The 20,850-nt window shown below is 34.8% G+C and overlaps 2 protein-coding genes across 6 annotated transcripts in view; one reads left to right on the top strand and one right to left on the bottom strand.

Annotated features, from left to right (window-relative positions):
• The window catches only part of LOC106664218 (MORN repeat-containing protein 3-like), a 106,708-nt gene extending 103,839 nt beyond the window's left edge, over window positions 1-2,869 (bottom strand). The window contains exon 1 of the mRNA XM_024229196.1: window positions 2,596-2,869. The gene's annotated coding sequence lies outside the window, so the exon portion shown is untranslated. The remainder of the gene's footprint in view (window positions 1-2,595) is intronic.
• LOC106664313 lies at window positions 1,078-18,023 on the top strand. 5 transcript variants are annotated; one of them, XM_014389925.2, is made up of 5 exons: window positions 1,078-1,447; window positions 9,013-9,165; window positions 14,451-14,612; window positions 14,950-15,283; window positions 16,501-18,023. In XM_014389925.2, exons 2-5 carry the CDS (start codon window positions 9,039-9,041, stop codon window positions 18,014-18,016), a joined length of 2,139 nt encoding a protein of 712 aa, XP_014245411.1. In that variant the 5' UTR covers window positions 1,078-1,447; window positions 9,013-9,038; the 3' UTR covers window positions 18,017-18,023. The 5 variants fall into 5 exon arrangements, with proteins under 5 accessions (XP_014245411.1, XP_014245412.1, XP_014245413.1 ...); XM_014389926.2 differs by lacking the exon at window positions 1,078-1,447 and adding an exon at window positions 6,572-6,737; XM_014389927.2 differs by lacking the exon at window positions 1,078-1,447 and adding an exon at window positions 6,914-6,985.
• Window positions 18,024-20,850: the final 2,827 nt, after the last annotated feature.

Genomic DNA, 20,850 nt, shown 5'->3' with positions numbered 1-20,850 from the left:
TATTCACGAAAAAATTGCACATCATAATAAAAAAAAAATTTTTAATCCAAAATAAAATAAGACATATGGCCACATAGTAGTGGCCTAATTGTATAATTAAGAGAGAGGGAGGGAGAGAGAGAAAGAAAGAAAGAGAGAGAGAAAGAGAAAGAGAGAGAGAGGGACAGAGAGAGAAAGAGAGAGAGAGAAATAAAGAGAGAGTGAGAGAGAGAAAGAGAAAAAGAAAGAGAGAGAGAGAGAGAGAGAGAAAGAGAGAAAGGAAGAGAGAGAGAGAGAGAGATAGAGAGAAAGGAAGAAAGAGAGAGAGAGAGAAAGAGGAAGAAAGAGAGAGGGTGAGAGAGAGTGAGAGGGAAAGAGGAAGATAGAGAGAGGGAAAGGGAGAGAGGAAGAGAGAGAGAGAGAGTATAACTTTTTATGTATTTGTTTATCATTTAAAACAAGTTATGCGGTAAAATACACTAATAAAAACTTATAAATATGCTTTGTGTGTATTTAATTTTCAAAAATCAATTGCTTTCTAGTCGGAATCAAGCACAAATGACATGATGTTTCAAAAAAATGTATATCTGTGATATTTTTGCCGAAATAGACTGTAAAACACCTATTTTTAATAAATAATAAAATACTTTTAAAAAAATTCAAAATTTGACATTATGACATATTTGTGGCCTAGTTGTATAATTAAGAGAGGGACAGAGAGAAAGAGAGAAAGAAGGAAAGAGTTTGAGAGAGAGGGGGAGGGGGAGAGAGAAAGAAAGAAAGAGGGTGAGAGAGTGAGGGAGGGAGGGTGAGGAAGAGAGAGAGAAAGAGGGAAGGAGAGGGAAAGGGAGAAGGTGAGGGAGAGAGGAAGAGAGAAAGAGGGAGGGAGAGAGTGAGAGAGAGAATATAACTTTTTTATTTATTTGTTTATCATTTAAAAGTTATGCCGTAAAAATTAATAAAAACTTTTAAATATGATTTGTGTATTGTTTTCAAAAATCAACTGCTTTCTAGTTTGAATCAAGCACAAATGCCATGATGTTTCACAAAAATGTATATCTCTGATATCTTTGCCGAAATAGACTGTAAAACACCTGTTTCTAATTAAAAATAAATAAATAGTTTTAGAGAAAAAGTTTCGACGAGGCCAGTTTTGGCAGGAAGAATCGTCAACATTGAAGCAAGCTCCACTGCCACGTCAGTAAATCCCGGTCATACAAGAATACATTCCTCTTAAATAGAACATAAAAAGACAAATTACAAAAAAAAAGCATTCCGTGAAGATTTCTAATTGCTCCTTGAAAATGTAAGTGGAACGAGCCGCATGCGCCAGTCAATAAAGTGGGGTTGTGGTCGGAGGGTGGATTTGGGGGTTGGAGTCGTTGTCGGGGGTTGGGGTGGATGAGGGTTGGAGCTGCCCTTCGCCTTCAGGCACCAGTACGTCTCCAGATCTCTCACGTTTGAGACGGTGAGTTGACAAAATTACAACCTTCACTACACAGGTTTTTTTAAATACATTTCAACAATATTTTGAGTAGTTTTAATTAACTGTATTACGCTTCAAATATCTAAAGCATCCTCCTTCTTCACGGATGTACATCCTATCTTATCACCCTTATCAAACTTAAACGCTTTTACATTTGAATGTTTTCGTTTGTAAATCGTTGTGTCAAAACTATTAGTTGTTAAAATTTTGTTGATTTATCCGATTTTCAGTTTCTGTTTAAAGTTTATTGTAACATATGTATGCGGAAAACATTTTATTCTCTCCAATGTTTTTTTCTATTTTATACGAAACAATAGACAAAAGTAAATATAACGGTTCCTTTTTGTATTAAAAATAAGTTCATCCTGGTAATCAAAGTTTTTATCTCGGCCTTTTTTTATTAGGGCTTATCTAATCTTGAAATAAAATTCCCTACTGAGTTGACCTCAAGCGTCTTTTTGTCTAAGAACATCGATTTAAGAGAGTAACCAATTTAACATACGATTTTAATAATTATACCTGAAAACAAACACGATAGACTTAAGTGTTTATACAAAATTCAATTCGGCATAACGCATGATTTTGTATTGGTAATTTAATTGTGTTTTAATGGCATATTTTACAAATGGCTAGAAGTTACATTATCTCGTTTCTTGCTGGTACATCTTAAGTTATGATAGAGGTAAAATAAAAACTAGGAAGAAGCCGAGTTCCGTTTCGATTTATTAATTTAATCTGAAGTTTATAATCTTGTAACACAAAAATCAAACAGTATTATACATATACCAATATACATTGTATTATAGTAGCAATAGAAAAAAAAATTAAAAAATGTGTGATTTAAACAAACGTACGATTGGATTTTAAATATAATTTAAGTGTTCCGTGAAATTTTGTTTATATGTTATAGTTTTAATTGTTGTTTGATTGTTTATCGAAGCGAATCATAATAAAACAAAAAGGAATTAAGTCAAATTATTAAACCTATTTTTACCATTTAAACCTATCTTTATTCCTATCACGTTTTACATAAAGTAAAATACCAAAATTATCGTTAATTTTTTATTTAAACGAAGATTTATTTTGATTTTAAAGTTTGGGTTTTATGTACATGGATGAAAATGGATTACCTGCAATTTTGAAAGTAGGCAAATTAAACTACATACGCGTTAAAAGTTAGGCTTTTCTAACGGATCACTTCACCGGCTGACTGCAACTTCATTAAATCCCAGTGATGAAAGACCTTCATTTACAATGAACCGCAATCGTCGACAAGGGGATTGAGCAGTGCGTTGAATTGTTTTACACAAAAACAGAACGAAAAGTATGCACAGAGCCCGATAAACATTTTTTAAAAAGATACGAAAATATTAGTACTATCCGTATGAATACTGTTCTTGACGATAAACAACTTTTGATCAATTGTAAATTGAACGTTTTTTTGTAAATAAATGAAAATCGAAAGGAAATGTGTTTTTTTATTCATGTCTACAGACAGATCACTGTGGCGATCGTTCTAGCCTACCTCTATTTTTATACAAAGTTCTATTGGCAAAATTAACACACCTACCAGCTGCCAAGTGTTATCTAAATGGGTTTTGTACCAGAGAAAATCAAATAAGTTATCCAGTTTAGTCTGAATCTATTGAAAACGAGACTTTTGAGGATAATATTAAAAATTATGTTTATTTGCGCGGGTAGACACGATTAATATCGCCCAGTCGCCAGATCTATTTCTGCCATCGTAAAAAAAAATATTAAAAAAAGACTTAGTCATTAAAAATATTACTATTAAATAATTTTAATGGAAATGTAGCTAAAAATAGCTCTATGGTGGTTAATCGCTATCTCTAGTCACGCCGCGCCCCTCGAGATTTGTTTTATTTTCTATAGACTTCTACATCAGTTGTCACGACAGTGTGTGAAACGCTTTAAAATCATTCTGAAACATATGCACACCACCAGAACAGAAAGCAGTTCACGTGATTAACCATATCGTCTTGCCTTGATAACGCACTAGATGTTGTTCTCAGAAACGTAATTGCGCTGATAGGAACTTAAGTTCATGAGGGTGGACAACGTTGATAGACCAAAACCGGCTATCTGGTGGCTCCTTTCCATTCCCAGTAACTCACTAATCATTGTCAGATATGGTAGAAAATTCGTGTGTTTGCGTAGAGTTTGTAGTCATCGATTGATTTGTTGTTTGTATAATACACTGATGGACATCTTCAACGCAACACTCAATTTATTTAGTCTAAAATTAAATCCATTATCTTTTTACATTAGTTACAGATAATTAGAGGCTATCGTAGTCAAAATAAACAGTAAATAATGCGTTGTTTGCACTGATTAATCCCATTGCATAAAAAGTATCATTACGCCCGTCCTTTCCGCTACGCCTAAAAATAGGATTCAGTTAATCTTTCTCCTTCGAATTCATTTGATACTATTCTTATATCAATTAATTAATCTTTATGTAAGGTGTTGAAGTGAAAATGTTAATGTCAAGAGCGGGATTCGAACCCACGACCTCCGGCTAAATACGCCGCTGCTCTACCACTTCAACTATCGTGACTTCGTTCCACTCGGACACCAACACTCATCTCAACATGACATTTGAAAAATGGCAAAAAAGAGGGAAAATTCGAAACGTAGGTTATTTGACCATATCATCAACCAATCAAACCACGAAATATAATGGATTTATTATTATCATTAACCGTGTATGTAGAAGTAAATGTAAATTTTACAAAAAAAAAATATGTTGAAATTAAATTTTTTTATAGCTTTTTGTATTGCCTGTTATATTTACAACATGATGTTAAAAGTATTTAAATAGTAATTTAAGACAAAGTAAATCTCTTGGGGGGCTTATTTATAGTTTACGAATGCCTAACACTCATCGGCTTACGTTGCATTCAATTAATCCCTATTGAAAAAGAAAAAATACCACTTTTGACAATGCAAATGGGAGGCAACAAGGAACAAGTTGAGAGGAATAAATACAGAAAACACCACCCGTAAATGGCTCTCATCAAACCAAAACAACAGTAGATAAGAAAAGGCTCTTTGCAGACTCTGAATTGGGCATACACATGGCTACCTAATCGCCAGGGAACCCCCACCCGTATGGGCGGTATGTTATGAGGCGCTTACAATAAAACATATATTGACTACCTGTGAACAGTACAACCAGGAAAGAAGATACGACAAGCTGCCTGAATCCCTGCATGATGTTCTAAACGATGATGCCTCTCTTTACGCCCTTTTCCGGTTTGTCGAACGTACAAACCTTTTAAAAGTATTGTGACCGTGTAGTCTGTCCTACCGGGGGATGCTGCTCACGCGTGAGCTCCTCTTATCCTTCACATATACATAACAGAACACCCAGCCTAAATGACCCTTAGTGGATGAACAAAAAAATAAATCCTGAATCAACAAGGAGGATTTTTGCTATTATTGGTCTAATATATATCAATAAGAGTTTTACATGTTACGATCCAGTTTGAAAATGTTTACAGATTAGCCAAGTACAAATGATTTAAGCCTGAAAATCCGACTCAATATCCTGAACTAACTGATTTGTCGCTATGTTAAAAAAGTATCCTTTTATCCGTGTCTCATTTTTTTCAATTAATTGTTTTACTAAACGGATCATAACCAAATTAGACTTATCGGTTTTTTCCCCCCCCCCCCAATCAGAGGAATAATTGTTAGGATTTACTGTTGCAGAATGGCTGTGAAAAGAGGAAAAAAGTAGTTGTTTTTTTTTTAATTAAAGGCTGCGACCTTATTGGTCATTAAGCCTTGAGTCTATACAAGAGCGAGGTCCCCGCAAACCCCGGCGCAGTGGCAGCGCAACTGACGCTTTTAATCTTAATATTGTGCCCAGGGCTTTATCGAGGAGGGGTCGATGTCTAGTGACCATCGACACCTCCTCCAAGCTCGCTGGAGATTTCTTGATCTCAGAGTCCGGGGAGGCACCCCTCAATCCAGCCCAAGACTGACCAGCACCAGAGGCCGTACGAGCATCGCCAGAAGTCAGCCGCGCCACGCTGCCAACATTGAGAACCAGCAAAACAAGAGTTGAGGGATGGGATATTAAATTTTATCTATTAGTTGGATGTCTGTTAAGAAGTTAAAAATTTTGTTTATTGATGTTGAGTTGTTGCTTAGTATGGATTGGAGGTCTTTGGGGATTTGGAGAAGGTTCTTGTAGAGGTTTATAAAGAACAATCTATTAGGATGTGGGACATTGTGATAGTAGTTTTGCAGAGTGGACATATATGTTTAGGGGTTCTTTCAAGGAGGAAACTATGAGTGAGTCGGGAGTGGCCAATTCGTAGCCGGGTTAGGAGGGTTTCTTCTTTTCGAGAAGGTCTGGAAGAGGACCCATTTCTTTACATCTTTCTTTATTGCGAGGAGCTTGTTTCCTGTACAGGCAACCCCTCTGTGAGGAGTACCATCCATGGCTTTCTCTCTCGCCACTCGGTCCGCCTTCTCGTTTTCAGTTATTCCAGCGTGGCCTGGAATCCATTTGAATAATACTTCTACACCTGCGTCTTGATATTGCTTTAACTTTGCAACAATATTACAGACGGTATTAGGTATTAACTAGGTTTAATAAAGATTTGGAATTGAACAGTTGGCGTATAGATTGCAATTAATCATCGATTACGATGGTATTTCCATGGTTAACAAAAATTAATTTGACACCCATAGATGTTTTATTTTATAAACAATTCCCACCTGGATGAGTTCTATGACGGTACTGAGTCCATGTTTGTTATTCCACCTTGCACCAGAAACATGTTTATTTTGTTTTCCAATGTTACTTCCCTTTTAAGTGATGCATCTAATAATGCTCTGCAAATAAAAAGTCCAATAAAAGAAATGATCTTTTTTTTAGAGGAATAACAGAATTGATTCAAAGAACAATAAAATGTATTTAGGGAAAACCTATTATTTGGTGTGCCAGCATGCTAACAACATAACGTTTATGAACGTGGTACCAAAACAGCTGACGAGTTGCAAACGAAATACATCAAAGCTCTCGTTTGAGAAAAAGAAAAAAAAATTCTTTTTTTCTCTACCACTCCAAAATTTTTGTTTAAATAAAGAATTCTAATTTAGCTTTTAGTTCATCGTATGAAATGTTTTTACTTTTGGGAAGTAGACGATTGTTAGGAAGAAATTATAACTGAAGGAGCAAGGACAGGGGGTGTAGAAGTTCTCCTGTAACAATTCAGTACCGCCATAGAACATCCAGGTGCGAATTATTTATAAAATAAAACATCTATGGGTGTCAAATTAATTTTTTTAAATCATGGAAATACCATCATACTCGGTGGTTAATTGCAATCTATAAGCCAACTGTTCAATTTCAAAGAGGCAATTCTTCATGTGTTTATTTCAATGGAGTCTTAAACTTCAATTTCTGTTTTCCAAAAAATGAAAATATTTCTGACTTAAGACTAGGAAGAAATAGTCGTCAGAAGGATCAAGCCAGACTAGAAGGTAGGGGTGGTTTGGTGTTTTAGCATAAAAACTTATCAAGGATCATTTCCTCTTAAACTGTACATGATTGATTTGATATACAGTTCGGATAATCTTTACTCTGTTTGTTGGGAAGTAAACAGACGAAGCAAAACATTCTTATTATACAAAACTGGGTTTCTCCTTTTGGTATCATCGCCATAGAGCATTGACAAATCATCTAAATCCGTCTATTTTCAGACCGCGAATAGTGACCGAAGGCTGAACTTGTTTTATCTATTATCCCAGGTGGTTCTTTCGATGAAAAGTTGGATTTTGAATAAACGGCATGTAACCGGGATAAGTTCATGCTGGGATGTAAGCTCGAGTTGAACTTTTCAACATCTCCCTGTCAATTTTACTCACATTTCCATTCGGCAATTCACACTTGACTGTGACAGTCCTAGATCTTTTTCCGGTCGGAGAGTAATATTTCATTCGGCTTCATTAGCGCCTTGAAGCGTTACCCAGCACAAATCTCCCTGAACATGGATCTGAGAGAAATGAGAAACATAATGCTTACGCTTCCCAACAAATACGCCCAGCTGATCTCAAGTTATTAATTTCAAATACATTAAAAGAAGAATGGAAAAACCGCTGGGCTCGGCAAAATAGGAATAACCCTGCCAAACTGTGGCAGGTTAAGAAAGACGTCCCTGGTTCACGGAAAATGGGTCAAAAAGGGAAAAGGTCCTACTGACAAGACTACGCATAGGTCATACAAGGATTGCACACGGGCACCTTCTAGCAGGAAAGCGTCCGCAAAGGTGCCCATTATGCAAAGATAGAGTAGCAGTCGAGCACCTTTTCAATTGTAGAAGGCTCGACGTTTATAGGCAATATTTTGGAATATCGTCGGACCTGTGCGTAGTCTTGGGGCACGGCAGCGGGCACAAATCGCTGTACCGGTACCTCAGGGCTATAGGGATCTTCAAATGTATATAGTTTATGTGTGTTTGTTCTGTGCTTGTGTTGTGTCTGAAGTGTTTGTGTCGTGTTTGTGTGGTGTTTATGTTATTACATTAGGATGAACGTAATTTATTTGCGTGAAAGGAAGGGGTTATTTACCCCGCCCCGAGGAATATCGAGTACTCTGGGGTGAGTGTGTGATGTCTGGGGAGCAAAAGTAAGTTATTAGCGCGAATGGAGTGGGTTCGGCCCCGCCCCGAGGAATATCGAGTACTCTGGGGGAGTGAATGTGACCAGACTTTTCTGTTAGTATTGTATGTTGTTTATATTTTACTCTGTTGGAATGAATGTAATTTAAGCATGAAAGGAAGGGGTTATTTACCCCGCCCCGAGGAATATCGAGTACTCTGGGGTGAGTGTGTGACGTCTGGAGAGTAAAAGTAAGTTATTAGCGCGAATGGAGTGGGTTCAACCCCGCCCCGAGGAATATCGAGTACTCTGGGGGAGTGAATGTGACCAGACTTCTATGTTTGTGGCGATATATATGTTATGTATTGTATGTTGTGTATCTATTCTTAAATTGACAACCTGAGGTACTAACAAGAGGCTAGCTTTTTAAAATAACTACTATACAAGTAAAAGCAGAAAGTCAGTAACCAGATCGAGATGCTCAAATGGTTGCAGTTCAATACAAAATACGCGAGAAAGACAGGAAAGAGAAGGAATACACGCGGAGGGCCGGCGATGACCTCAGCTGTTTGTCGGCCCATAAACCTTCCACTTTATATATATATATAATGCTTACGAATTGATTCGATAAAGTAAATAAACACGAAAACAAAGTACACATTCATATAAATGCCCCTCAAGAATCGAGGATATCAAAAATTTAATATGTAAGTGTAATATAACTTCGTATGAACAAGACTTCACTAGGCTTAAAGTGATGAAATATTGCATTTTAATCCTCATTCTTTCCCCCTGTTTTGTTGTTTTCTTTTTATAACCTGGGTTGGCGTTAAAATGCAGCTGCCTGCTCTATTATACAAATCAACCAGAAATGTTATACTTATCATAATAGTTTACGCATTATTTTTCAGGTACGAATGGATCGCCAGAGATCAACATGTGCCACAACCACCAAGAAGGTGAAAAAGACTTACTCTTGAGCGACATGTCAAAGCCTGTTCTAAATGGAATTGCAAATGGTACACATCACTGGGATCATTCAACCAATCCGATCATAAAATATGGCAAGTTTTTATACAAATTAGATACATATTATTTAGTGAATATAAACAAAATAAAATTTCTTAGCCAAAGGGAAAGAAAACAACCGTAGTTTTTTCTCTTCCTATGAAAATTTATCACCAATTGAAATGGGTAATACCAAACATCGCGCGTATAGGGATAGGGATAGGAGAGGCAGCCACAAGGCCTACTGCACTTCGACCTAAATAGACCTATTGTGCTCCTCTGTTAATTATAACTCACTGACCATATTCAGGTTATTAATCAGCCTTCACAGCTTTGCCAGCGGTTCCTTGGTGTAGGACCTTGCTTGTGGTTTTTCTGGTCCTAGTTGCAAGAACCTGCACCTACATAGACTTTCACAGAAACATAAAATGTGTTCTGGGGTCTCCTCCTCTTCCTGGCAGCATCTGCACAGTGTTTCTTCTGCCTTTACCCTATCCAGACCATGTGCTTTCTTATTTGGCAGTGTTCTTTCAGGAGTTCAACCCGAATCCTGGTTCGGTTGCGGTTGCCTTCCAATAATTCTTTGGTAAGTTTTGCGGATGGTCCTTCTATGAATCTTTTCGCTTGCCTCATACCTATGGTATTGTTCCACCAGGTTTTGAACTCATTAAGGATCCATTTTAAGATGTATCCTCTTTTGTGGCAGACTGCTAGACCGCAGTAGGGTTCTGGGCCAAGAGAGCCCATGTTGGTTCCCTTTTTGGCCAACTTGTCGACATTTTCGTTGCCTCTATGCCCCGAATGTCCAGGTACCCATGCCAGGGTCAGGTCATTAGAGTCGCTGACTTCCGTCAGGGCCTCCATGCAGTTCCAAACACTCTTTGCCTTCGCCTCGCATGAGGCTAAGACCCTGAGTGATGCCTGGCTGTCAGAGAAAATGGCTATCTTCCGGGAATGTACTCCTAGGCTTTTTTATTTCTCTAGCACATTGTTCAATCGCAATGATTTCAGACTGGAAAACTTGAACATAATTACCTAGGTTTACCGTCAGTTCGGTTTTGGGGTTCATCCCAAAGACCCCACTTCCTGTACCATTGTCGGTTTTGGAGCCGTCAGTATACCAGTAGGAATTTGCCTTTAGAGGTGTTCAAAAGGGGTTTACATTTTCTTAAATTCGGACTGTGGATAAACGAAAAACGAGAAAGGTTGGGGACGATATTCCCATAAAATTGAGCATTCATCCACAAAGCGAAAAACATTTCCCTTTTCTCTTGTGTTTGTTCGCATTAAGAATGCACGTGAGTAACAATGGGTCTGGAACTGCATGCGTTGGGTGTTGAATTGACCTAGAAGTTGACACAACCCCCCCCCCCCCGGATCCTGACATCGGTGGATGGACGGATAAGAATGAGGTCTGCCCTCGGACTGCCAACACCCGGGTTGGGTGATTCTCGAGCCTACCGGCAATTTACTGCAAACAGCAAAAGTTGGAATTGCCGGTGAACTACGAGAAGCGAATAGGCTCAACTCGGAACATGTATGCGGTCTGGTGTGGTATAGGTTTTAGAAAAATATTTTGTTTATCGTGCCAACGTTTCGATCTTTATTGAGATCATCTTCAGGGCTCAAAGTGTTTGTTTTCTGCGTGGATGTGTCATTATTGTGTGTCGTGTTGAGAGAGCCAGAAAACAAACACTTTGAGCCCTGAAGATGATCTCAATAAAGATCGAAACGTTGGCACAATAAAGAAAAGTTTTTCTAAAACCTACGTCACAACAGACCGCTTCTCACGATCTCCAAATTATCCTTAAGAATAGTAAACATGAAGATTACTCATTTTGTAAGCCAACATCTTTTCTCGTCTTTTCTCCGTTTTAATCCAGTTCTATTCTCTTTAACCATGGAAAGATATCATCTTGAACCAGAAGTTCGCAACATTGTTGTCAAAATGAGTCATCGAGGTCACCGGCAACTGGATATCGCAGAGGCAGTTGGCGTTTCTCAGAACGTGGTCTCCCGGGCATTAGCCCGATTCCTAGAGACTGGAAGCTCCAATAGGAGACCTGGTAGTAGATCTCATCATCTCAGCACATTACGACGCCAAGGGAGGACAAAAATATTGTCATAACTGCAAGACACAAACACCACGAGGGTTAACATGAACTCTGCTGTTGCGAACCATCGGGAAAAAAACATTTTACACATCGCTAATGAGGCTAAGCAGGGCCTAAAAATTATCATATTTATTTCACACGTAACTACCAAACAGTCAAAACAAAATTAATATGCGAACAACTTCAAAAAAAAAATAAATAAATAAAAAACAACGTAAAATTAGGATAATCTGTCGTTTATGTCCCATTTCAATTTATTTCTAAGTGACAATGTTGTGATTTAGATTTTATGATTAGGCCTAGAGTAAAAAATAAAAGAAGATCTAGAGAATGAGGGAGAGACATTCGAGTCAATAAGTGAACAGGTCCATTCCGTGTAGATGAGAGACAAAAAGAAGTGTGCGATCCTCAAAAGAATTTAAAAAGTATTGTCCCTAAAATAGAGTGCTTGGGTCCACTGCGGATTGACTGTAAACAGTGAGTACCCATCCACCCCTGTTTGTTTAAAGTTTAAAAAGGAAATTAATTGATTTAAATTGTTATTTTCTTGTGTAATTAATAAATTGTTTTCAAACTTTAATTAAATTTTATTATAAAAAGGCACCTGATCGGTTGTATTCAGGTTCGATCAAGATCTGGGGCTATGTTTCTCATAAAAAAAGGATTCAGAGTTGGGCCCGTCTTGTTGAATCGAGAATACACCGTGACATATATATATTTGTTTTCAAATGGTTTAATTTAATTATATTAACCCGATTAATTATAATAACATGTTTTAGTGTTAGTTGTAGTTATTACATGTGAGAAGTCAAAAATTCACCATGTTTAGGCGCATGCGTTCGTCTTAAAAATCATATCGCCGCCTTGTCTAAGGGTACTCATTTCTCAGTGCACATTGAGTAATTTGACTGGCAAGAACTCAGCGAGCTATGCTCGAGACAAACGTTAAATGTTGTTCAATACAGGTAATTTTTTCCCACAAATTTAGAAATTTAAAGGAAAAACATTTAGACAATTATTCTTGTAGTTTAGCCTCTGTTTACAAAATATATATATATTTATGTATCAACGATTGGACGATAAATAAAGGATTAGAATTTCATTGTTAATCAGGCTATTACCCTCTGCTAGTATTTATTTTTTTTTTAACTGATTTTGATTTGATAAAACATTGCTCTTACTGCGAAAAACGCAAATATTGTCACAAGCAAACCTAGAATTTTACAAAAATCCTTATTATTCTATCAAATTTATTTTATTTTATTTTAGGAAGGCAAATGTCATGTCTCCACGTTTTATTATCCATTTTGTTGGACGACGGCTAACGAATTAGCCGGTTGAATTTCAGACAAACAAGCTTGTGTTCATCCAACTTTTGATCGCTTCTTAAAAGAAATAAGATCAGAATTGAATGTCACGATTTCGTCGTAGGTCGAAAATTCGCTGTGGGGAAAACGGATCCACCTTTATTATTTTATTAATTTATCAAATCAAGTTAATGATATCTTAAAATTCAAAGTTATAATTAAAAATAGTAATAGTAAAGATGCGTGATGAAAAAAAAAGAGTCTCATGAGCAACAATGAACATCATGTCTTGCATAAATGAGTAGACACGAAACGAGCGAAAAAATTGCTTAAACAAAAACAAGATAGATAATTTACTATCGTTTATTCGATTATAATTTTTTATTTTTCGATTGAAAGGATTGATCCGGTTGATGAAATTTCGCCCAAATGCGTGAATAAAATTTTGCAAGCCTCAACAATTAAATATTAATAATTTTATTCTAGTAATGAAGATTATTTTTAAAATCCAGTGGACTTTGGGTAGGAAATGGCGGAAAAGTTTGGATGAGTGCCCTGGGCATTGGTGTACACAGGTGTACAAAGTGGTTTATTTTTTTTTTTAATTATTCAAGAGGATTTTATTCATTTTTAATATTTTTATAAGAAAGGGAGATTAACTAATTAAAGAATTTTGTTTTTTGTAAATATGTGTGTACACAATAATTTACAACCGGAAAAAATTTTATGCCCAATTAAATTTAATTACAATAAAACAAAATGTAAAAAATTTCTCTATAATTACAATTACTTTAAAAAAAGATTATAGTATTAGCCAGAAATAATTAAATATAACTAATAATCAAAATTAACTATTCAAATATATATTCTAACCTTTTAAAAATCTTCGATATTCATCACTTAAGTTCCAAAGTACATCTCTTCTGGACAGCTGGTATTTTGGTATTCCCTATAAATGCCAAACCTGCTATTTTTCCACAACTTCCAAGATTCTTCTAGATTTTTGAATTCCCTTCAGCCTCGGTCATCACGAGCTTTTTTTCCCCCTTCTTCTTTCTTATTTATATGTAATGATTTATTATTGGTACAGTGGTAGAGAAAAAGTTTTGTTTACCAAAGAGGGAGGATTATCTAAATCCTTAGGCCTAGCGTCTTGCCACAGAAAGATACATCTTAAAATGGTTCCTTAATGAGTACAAAATTTGGTGGAAACCCCAGGCATGAAGCATGTGAAAAGATCCGTAGAAGTGCCATCCGCAACACTTGCAAGGGAATTAATTACAGGAAGGCAATAGCAACTGAACCAGAATTCCGGTTGAACTCCAAACAGGGCAGTGCCACCTAAGAAGACCTAAGAGTATATACAGAAAAAACACTGTACAGAAACAGGCAGGAAAAGGAGGAGACCGCAGAACACATTTTATGTTTTTGTGAGGGCCAATGTAAGTGTATATTCTTTTAAATAGGAGAGGAAAAGCCGCAAGGATTCTACAAGGAGCCGCTGGCATTTCAAGGCTATGAAGGTTGGATAACAACCTGACGCTGGCCAGCAAGTTTTAAAAACGAGGGAGCACAATAGATATATTCAGGTCGAAGTGGAGAAAGCTTTTGGCTGACTCTTTCATACCTATCCAATCATATCCTATGGATGGATGAGAAAGAAAAAATGTATGAGCAAATGCCAGAAAACTTGATGCAGACAGATAAATCAGAAAGTGAGGGGTAAAGAAAGAGAGTTTAGGAGAGGAGAGAATGACCTGTGGCTTATTTATTTTAAAATTATGCTATTACAATTGATACTAGCATAAATAAAATATTTAATTATTTAATTTTCATTCAATTAACTTTTAGAAATGGAATGATATTGTCATCTTTTTTGTTATATATTGAAAATTATTAATAAAATGTCATTATTTACAGGATATAAAATTTTGCATTACCTCCAGAGCAGGCCTTATTCAAAAATAATCGTTGGATTTACCTTAGTTGCCATTTTGATAGCCTTTTATCTTATTAGCGATGTCACAAGTTTTGGATACTCAGATTTCATCCGTCAAACAATCAGAGACAATTCCCTGAAGTGTAAGTATGATATGATTTCAGGCCTTGTAGATTAATTTTTGGTTTAAATTATTTAATATTAGATTAGATAGATAGATAGATAGAGTGAGAGAGAGAGAGAGAGAGAGAGAGAGAGAGAGAGAGAGAGAGATCATATGTTACAAACATTACATTATTTTTCAATAAAAGTCTTAATGTTAAAAATAAATTTGTATATTTGAAATTTTAAAAAAACTTTAAACTTCATAATATTATAAGATTGTAGTTTATAATAACTCAAAAAAAAAGAAAGTTTAGAAACGTATTTTAAATTATAATATTTTACAAGTGTTTAAGTGTTTTCTTTTGTTATTTTCAGCATCTTATTTTTCCTATCTAAACTCAAATAAGAACTGGACTTCCAGGCCTGAAGGGTATCTAGTATGGAATCCAAGCTGCCGAATCCGTGATACGAATCCTTTTGATGAGAGCATCAAACACTTTTACGCGAAGCAGAAGCTGCCGAAATGTGGATATTTGCCCCTTCTCACTTCTCTCAAACGGGTCAACTCTTCCTCGCATGTCCTCATATTGCACAACGAGCATATGAACAAGTACCAAAAAAACCATAAAGTGATATGTTGCTACTCTTTGATCACGAGGACGGACATGCCAAACGACACTTCCTCAACCACTGCTGACAATGTATATAAGTGAGTATTGACAAATTTGTTCATTATTTTGTAGAATTTTTTATTTCTTTTGATTTATTGTTATCTTTTAGCTAATGGTATGCTAAGTGCATTGAAACATGTAAAAGATTTAGGTACATATTTTGAAAAAAATCTTTCCTTCAATGTACGTACATTTAAAATTTTTTTAAAAACGAGGGCTTAAACTAATTGGGTTCATTAAAAGGAATACACCATAATATTAATTATTATTAACCAAATATTAATATAAATTATTAAACATTCATTAGGCGAGTGCACGATCAGTATTGGCATACGATTTCCCAACTTGGACCCCATAATATAGCAATAATATGCAACTGGAAAAAAATCATTAAATACGTGGCTTATAAACTAAATAAAAAATCAGATGAAATAAATATATAAAATGAAGGAATTGCTCACCATGGATGCCTTAGAAAACAAAAGGTCTTTAGGTCATATTTTATTTATTAATAAAGTCGTTAATGACATTGCATTCTATTCATTATTGTTAAATTCCTCAATAACCTAAATTTATGGACAGCTTGTAAACATTAAGCAAAATCCAATATTTTATATTCCATTTGTGAGAATTCATTACATATCCTAGCCCATTAAACAAAGCATTAATATTATTAAATGATTTGTAAATAAATTTATTTAATTCATAATTCTGTTTTTGAATTTAAAAGAAAAAATTATATTTAAGAAATTTGAGCATGGTAATAAATAAAATATTGTAATTTATGGATTTTTTAAAATAAATATCCACTCAGAAAAAAAAGATATTTTGTTGTTTATTTGAAACTATTTGCACGGATTTTTATTGTTATATTAATTACAACAAATTTATTTTTATGTGAACCAAATTAAAGATCAGAAATTCATTAGTTGTAATAAAAAATATTTAATTATGGTGTTTTGAAAGAAAATTCACCAAAACACTGGAAAATCATTCAGTGATAACAATCTGACTAAAATTTATTTGCTTTTTTTTTTCTTTGAGTAAGTAAATAAAAAGCTTGTTTTTTATGTTTATATGAAAACAATGTAGCTAACAACGTTTGCTTGTGTAATATTTAGTTAGATTGTTATAGTACATATCGTTAAAATGGATTATGTAAATGCTACATGTTTATAGTATATTAAGTGCAATTTCTTACTTTAACAACTTAAAATAAAATTGTTTTCACTAATAATTTAAATTTCTCTTCCAGTATTGGGAAGTGCATCACCTTCAAAAACAATATTATATTTTCTCAAGAAGAAGAATTTGTTAAAGTAGTCTGCTCGTATAAAAATGGAGGCAGTTCGAAGGAAGTGTATGTCAATTTGCATGCATTTGTGGGAAACATTACGAAAGTCGGACCAAAATTGGAACACTGGTCGAAACCTGAAAGTCCAAAAGACAGGTTGGGTGTTATGATCATCGGGTTAGATTCCATCTCAAGACTGAACCTTTTAAGAACAATGCCGAAGACGGCAGCGTATTTAGAGGCCAATGACTGGTTCACTCTAAAAGGCTATAACAAAATGGATGACAACACATTTCCGAATTTGATGGCAATTCTAACTGGCTACAGTGTCGCCCAGATCAGAGCTGAATGTTGGCCGTCACCTAAAACCAAACTGGACAACTGTCCTTACATATGGAAAAACTTCTCTTCACAAAATTACATAACCGCATATGGTGAGGATGAACCTACTATCGGTTCGTTCAACTATCACAAAACAGGGTTTGTGAAGAGCCCTACAGACTTTTACTTAAGGCCGTTCATGCTGGCAGCTGAAAAGGGGACAAAAATCAAATTACTTGCGGGGCTCAATCTCTGCCTGGGGCCTGTCTTGAGCGTCGACCATGTTCTAAACTATCTTTTGGATTTTGCACGACAGTTTAACAATGTGCCAACTTTCTCGCTGTTCTGGATGAACAGTGTCAGCCACAACGATTTGAATACACCTACTGCCATCGATACAAAAATGGTCTCTTTCTTGGAAGATTTGAAATCGACAGGAATACTCAATTCCACTCTTGTCATTTACCTCAGCGATCACGGAATGCGATTTGGCAAAATAAGGGAAACATACATCGGGCATTTAGAGGAGAGGCTTCCGTACATTTATTTCTCGTTTCCAGAGTGGTACAGGAAAGAAAACCCAGACAAAATAGAAAATCTACAGACAAATGCTTACAGACTCACTTCACCTTATGATGTTCACATGACACTGGTGGAAGTCCTTGGGGAAACAAAAAACGGCTCAAAGGCCTGTCAAAAATGCCAAAGCCTGTTAGAAGAAATACCCTGGAAGAGGTCTTGTGCCGATGCCGGAATCACGAACCACTGGTGTACCTGTGCCGAATACAAGACTCTTTCCACCAAAACCTCCCTAGTCAAAGAATTGGCAGACTATGTGATGAAAAAGATAAACCAAATTACTTCCAAATCTGCCGAAGACTTCTTACAAAACGGCACCAGGTGTGCGAAACTTGTGACCAAAACTATCCACTCGTTCAGGAGCAAAGTGTTTTTCCACCAAGACGACAAAAAAGAATATGTGATTCTACTTTCTGCCGTGCCGGGTAATGGTATATTCGAGGCTACTGTCTCACACAAAAAAAAGAAATTCAAAATTGTGGATACTATAAGTAGGATCAATTCGTATTCCTCTCAAAGCACATGTATAAATGACTCCGGCTTAAAAAAGTATTGCTTCTGTGAAAAATTCAAATGAAAAAAAATATTTTTGTATTTCTTTTAGTTCTGAAGCCATTTATTTTCTTCAAGAAGATATTTCTAAACATAGTATTTTTCTATTCACTTTATTTTTAAGGTGAAAATTGCCAAAACTACTGTTATTATTAACTAAAGTCAGTATTCAATGTTGTCTTTTATGGAACATTTATTTGGACCAGTTAGTTATCCAGATATATTAAAAACTGAATTTCTTACAAAATTATTTTTGTATACTGGAACAATCATTGTTTATTAGATTATGAACATTTTTTCAAAGGCAATTTTAAATATTCATATTTATAATAAACCAAAGCTAATAGGCATAAAGATTGTTGTTTTACTGGTTCCAAACATCTTATAATAAACATTAAAAAAATTAAACTGTTTAATACAAATAGTTCAAAAAGTTCCCAAGAAATATTTTAATGGTTATTATAGTCAAAGTTGCCTTTCATTTTATTACCAAAATAGAATTTGTGATTAAAGAATCTCTTATATTTGCCTTCAATGAAGGCATGTGTATAATAATTATGTAAGATTTATTTGTTCTTAGGACTGAATGATGGAATCGTCTTAGTAATGGGAGTTCTGGGGAGAATATTGTGATATTTTCTACTAAAATTTTTAAACTACAAACACCAATTTTTTGTTATAACGCTAATTTTATTTAAAATAAAAGTTACTGAAAGTATTTTATATATACTTAGTGAAGAATAGTTCCAATAGTTTGTGATTTGTTTCAAAATGACCTTTATATGGTCGACATTAATTTCAATGAGAAGATAATAGTTTTATGTGAAACAAAATTTATAGTCTAAAACTGCTATTTTCAAAATAACCTACATCACATTGTGATATATTTAAGAAACTTGTATTTATTTTTGTTTAAATATGTTTGTTTTTTAAACTTAAAATCCATACTGTTTTTTTTTTTTTTTTTTTTTTCAATTCATTATTATTATTTTATTTTTTGCTTATTAGCTAGCTTGAATTGTACTTGGTGCCAAAATTTTTATACTAATATAATTGCATTTATTTCTTTTTTAAGTACCAAATAAATAAAATGGTGTCAAATTCCTTTGATTTATGTTTCTTATAATTGGGTGATCTGAGAAAAATATTAAAAAAATAAAAACCTAAGTGTCTTTGTATGCAATCTTTGTGTATTTACTGTATACAGCTTCTATAGTAAATTACCAGTGTATTTAATAAAAATATTTATTTTTAATTGTGTCTTTCTATTTTAGTTTTATAACAGCTAAACACTAAGAATTGTATTATTTACGTTTTTCCTCCTACCCTGGTAAGAGGGAGTTTATTTTCTGCATATTCCTTACATATTAATACGTGCATTTAATGAACCGAGTTTTGCATTACAAACAGACATAGTAGCATTTATTTTTTTAGTGTTATTTTTTTAAAGACGTAATGTAATTAATATTAAATGAATTTATGAAAGGCAGTTTTTTGTATGTGCTGCTGGAAAAATGCGGAGTAGGTAGTCGATGTCTTCTCTGGAGGCTATCTTCCTCCCTTCATAGGCATTCCCCTCATGAAACTACCCTTAGATCCTTCCGCCCCTTGGTCCCTTATAAATACAGGCCTTTATCTTTCCATGGCCACTCAATACCTACGTATTTTACGGTTTAAGCGAAGGGTGGATTTGAAATGAGCCTTAAGTGTTGGATGTAATTCCTTTATGAAGAAACCTGTCCTACTCATTGCCCATTCCTCTTCCCATCTAGTCATAATTGTGTGTGTTGGCGGGCAGGCGCGTATGTGTTAATTAATTAAAAGATTAAAAAAGGTATGGTGTTCATAAAATGGTAGATTTCAAAAATCCATTTTCCTTAACGATCCTTTACCAATCACAAGTACGCACATTTGAATGAAGGGTGTCTAAATCTTATTGTTCAAAATGAATATATCTAACAGCCATGACCTCCCCTTGAGGTCAATCTACTAGAATTGGACAACACTGAGAGACAGAAAAATCAGCTCCTGTGTTGTTTGTACAGAAGATTCTGGACAGTGTAATTGATTCCCCATTTGTCCAATATAATTTTAGGGCCCTGTGGCGCCAACACCATGTCCATGATTTGTTTCAAGCTTGCCAACATAGGACAGGCTATGATTTGGAATTAAGCATCTATAAGCAGTGTGACACATTAATCAATAAGGAAACCAGCTTTAAAACTGATTGCAGGAGCATAAAAGCAGAAATTTATTTAGTGATGTTTTGCTTTCATTGTATATTTAACTTCCTATTTATTTTGAGAATACTTTCTTTTGTGTACGTGTAATTTTTATTTAGTTTTTGACAAATTTTTATAATATATTTTATGCCTGTCTAATGCGTTTTTTAGTGACCAGTTGTTCAATAATTTATTGAAATCGTGAGACTTGGTCGAGATTGAATTATTTTAAACAAACCTTTTTAATTTTTTTGCCGACGTTTTGACCTTTATTCGGGTCATCTTCAGGGTCTGGGTGAATTATAAAACATATGTTGATTGGACAAAATAAGTACACACATATATTAATCATTATTTTGCGCCAAGTATTTCTTACTCACATAATAGCACCACACCTTATGTGAGTATGAAATACTACAGTCAAAATATAGGTAAAATTATGTGGTTCGAAAACACCGACAACTGAAGGGTTCATATAACTTCTTAGTTAAAATACCCTCATTTAAAAAAAAAGAAGAAAAAATGAAGGCAGTATTCAAACAATTCAATAATGATTTAATTACAAGTAAGCCTTTAATTATTTTAAACAAATTTAAGTTATTACACTTTACAAGTGCATAAATAAAAATATAAAAAA

This window comes from Cimex lectularius, unplaced genomic scaffold (genome assembly GCF_000648675.2).
Source record: "Cimex lectularius strain Harlan isolate CLEC.00 unplaced genomic scaffold, Clec_2.1 scaffold98, whole genome shotgun sequence".
Lineage (NCBI taxonomy): Eukaryota > Metazoa > Arthropoda > Insecta > Hemiptera > Cimicidae > Cimex > Cimex lectularius.
This window is presented reverse-complemented; position numbering and strand designations above follow the sequence as displayed.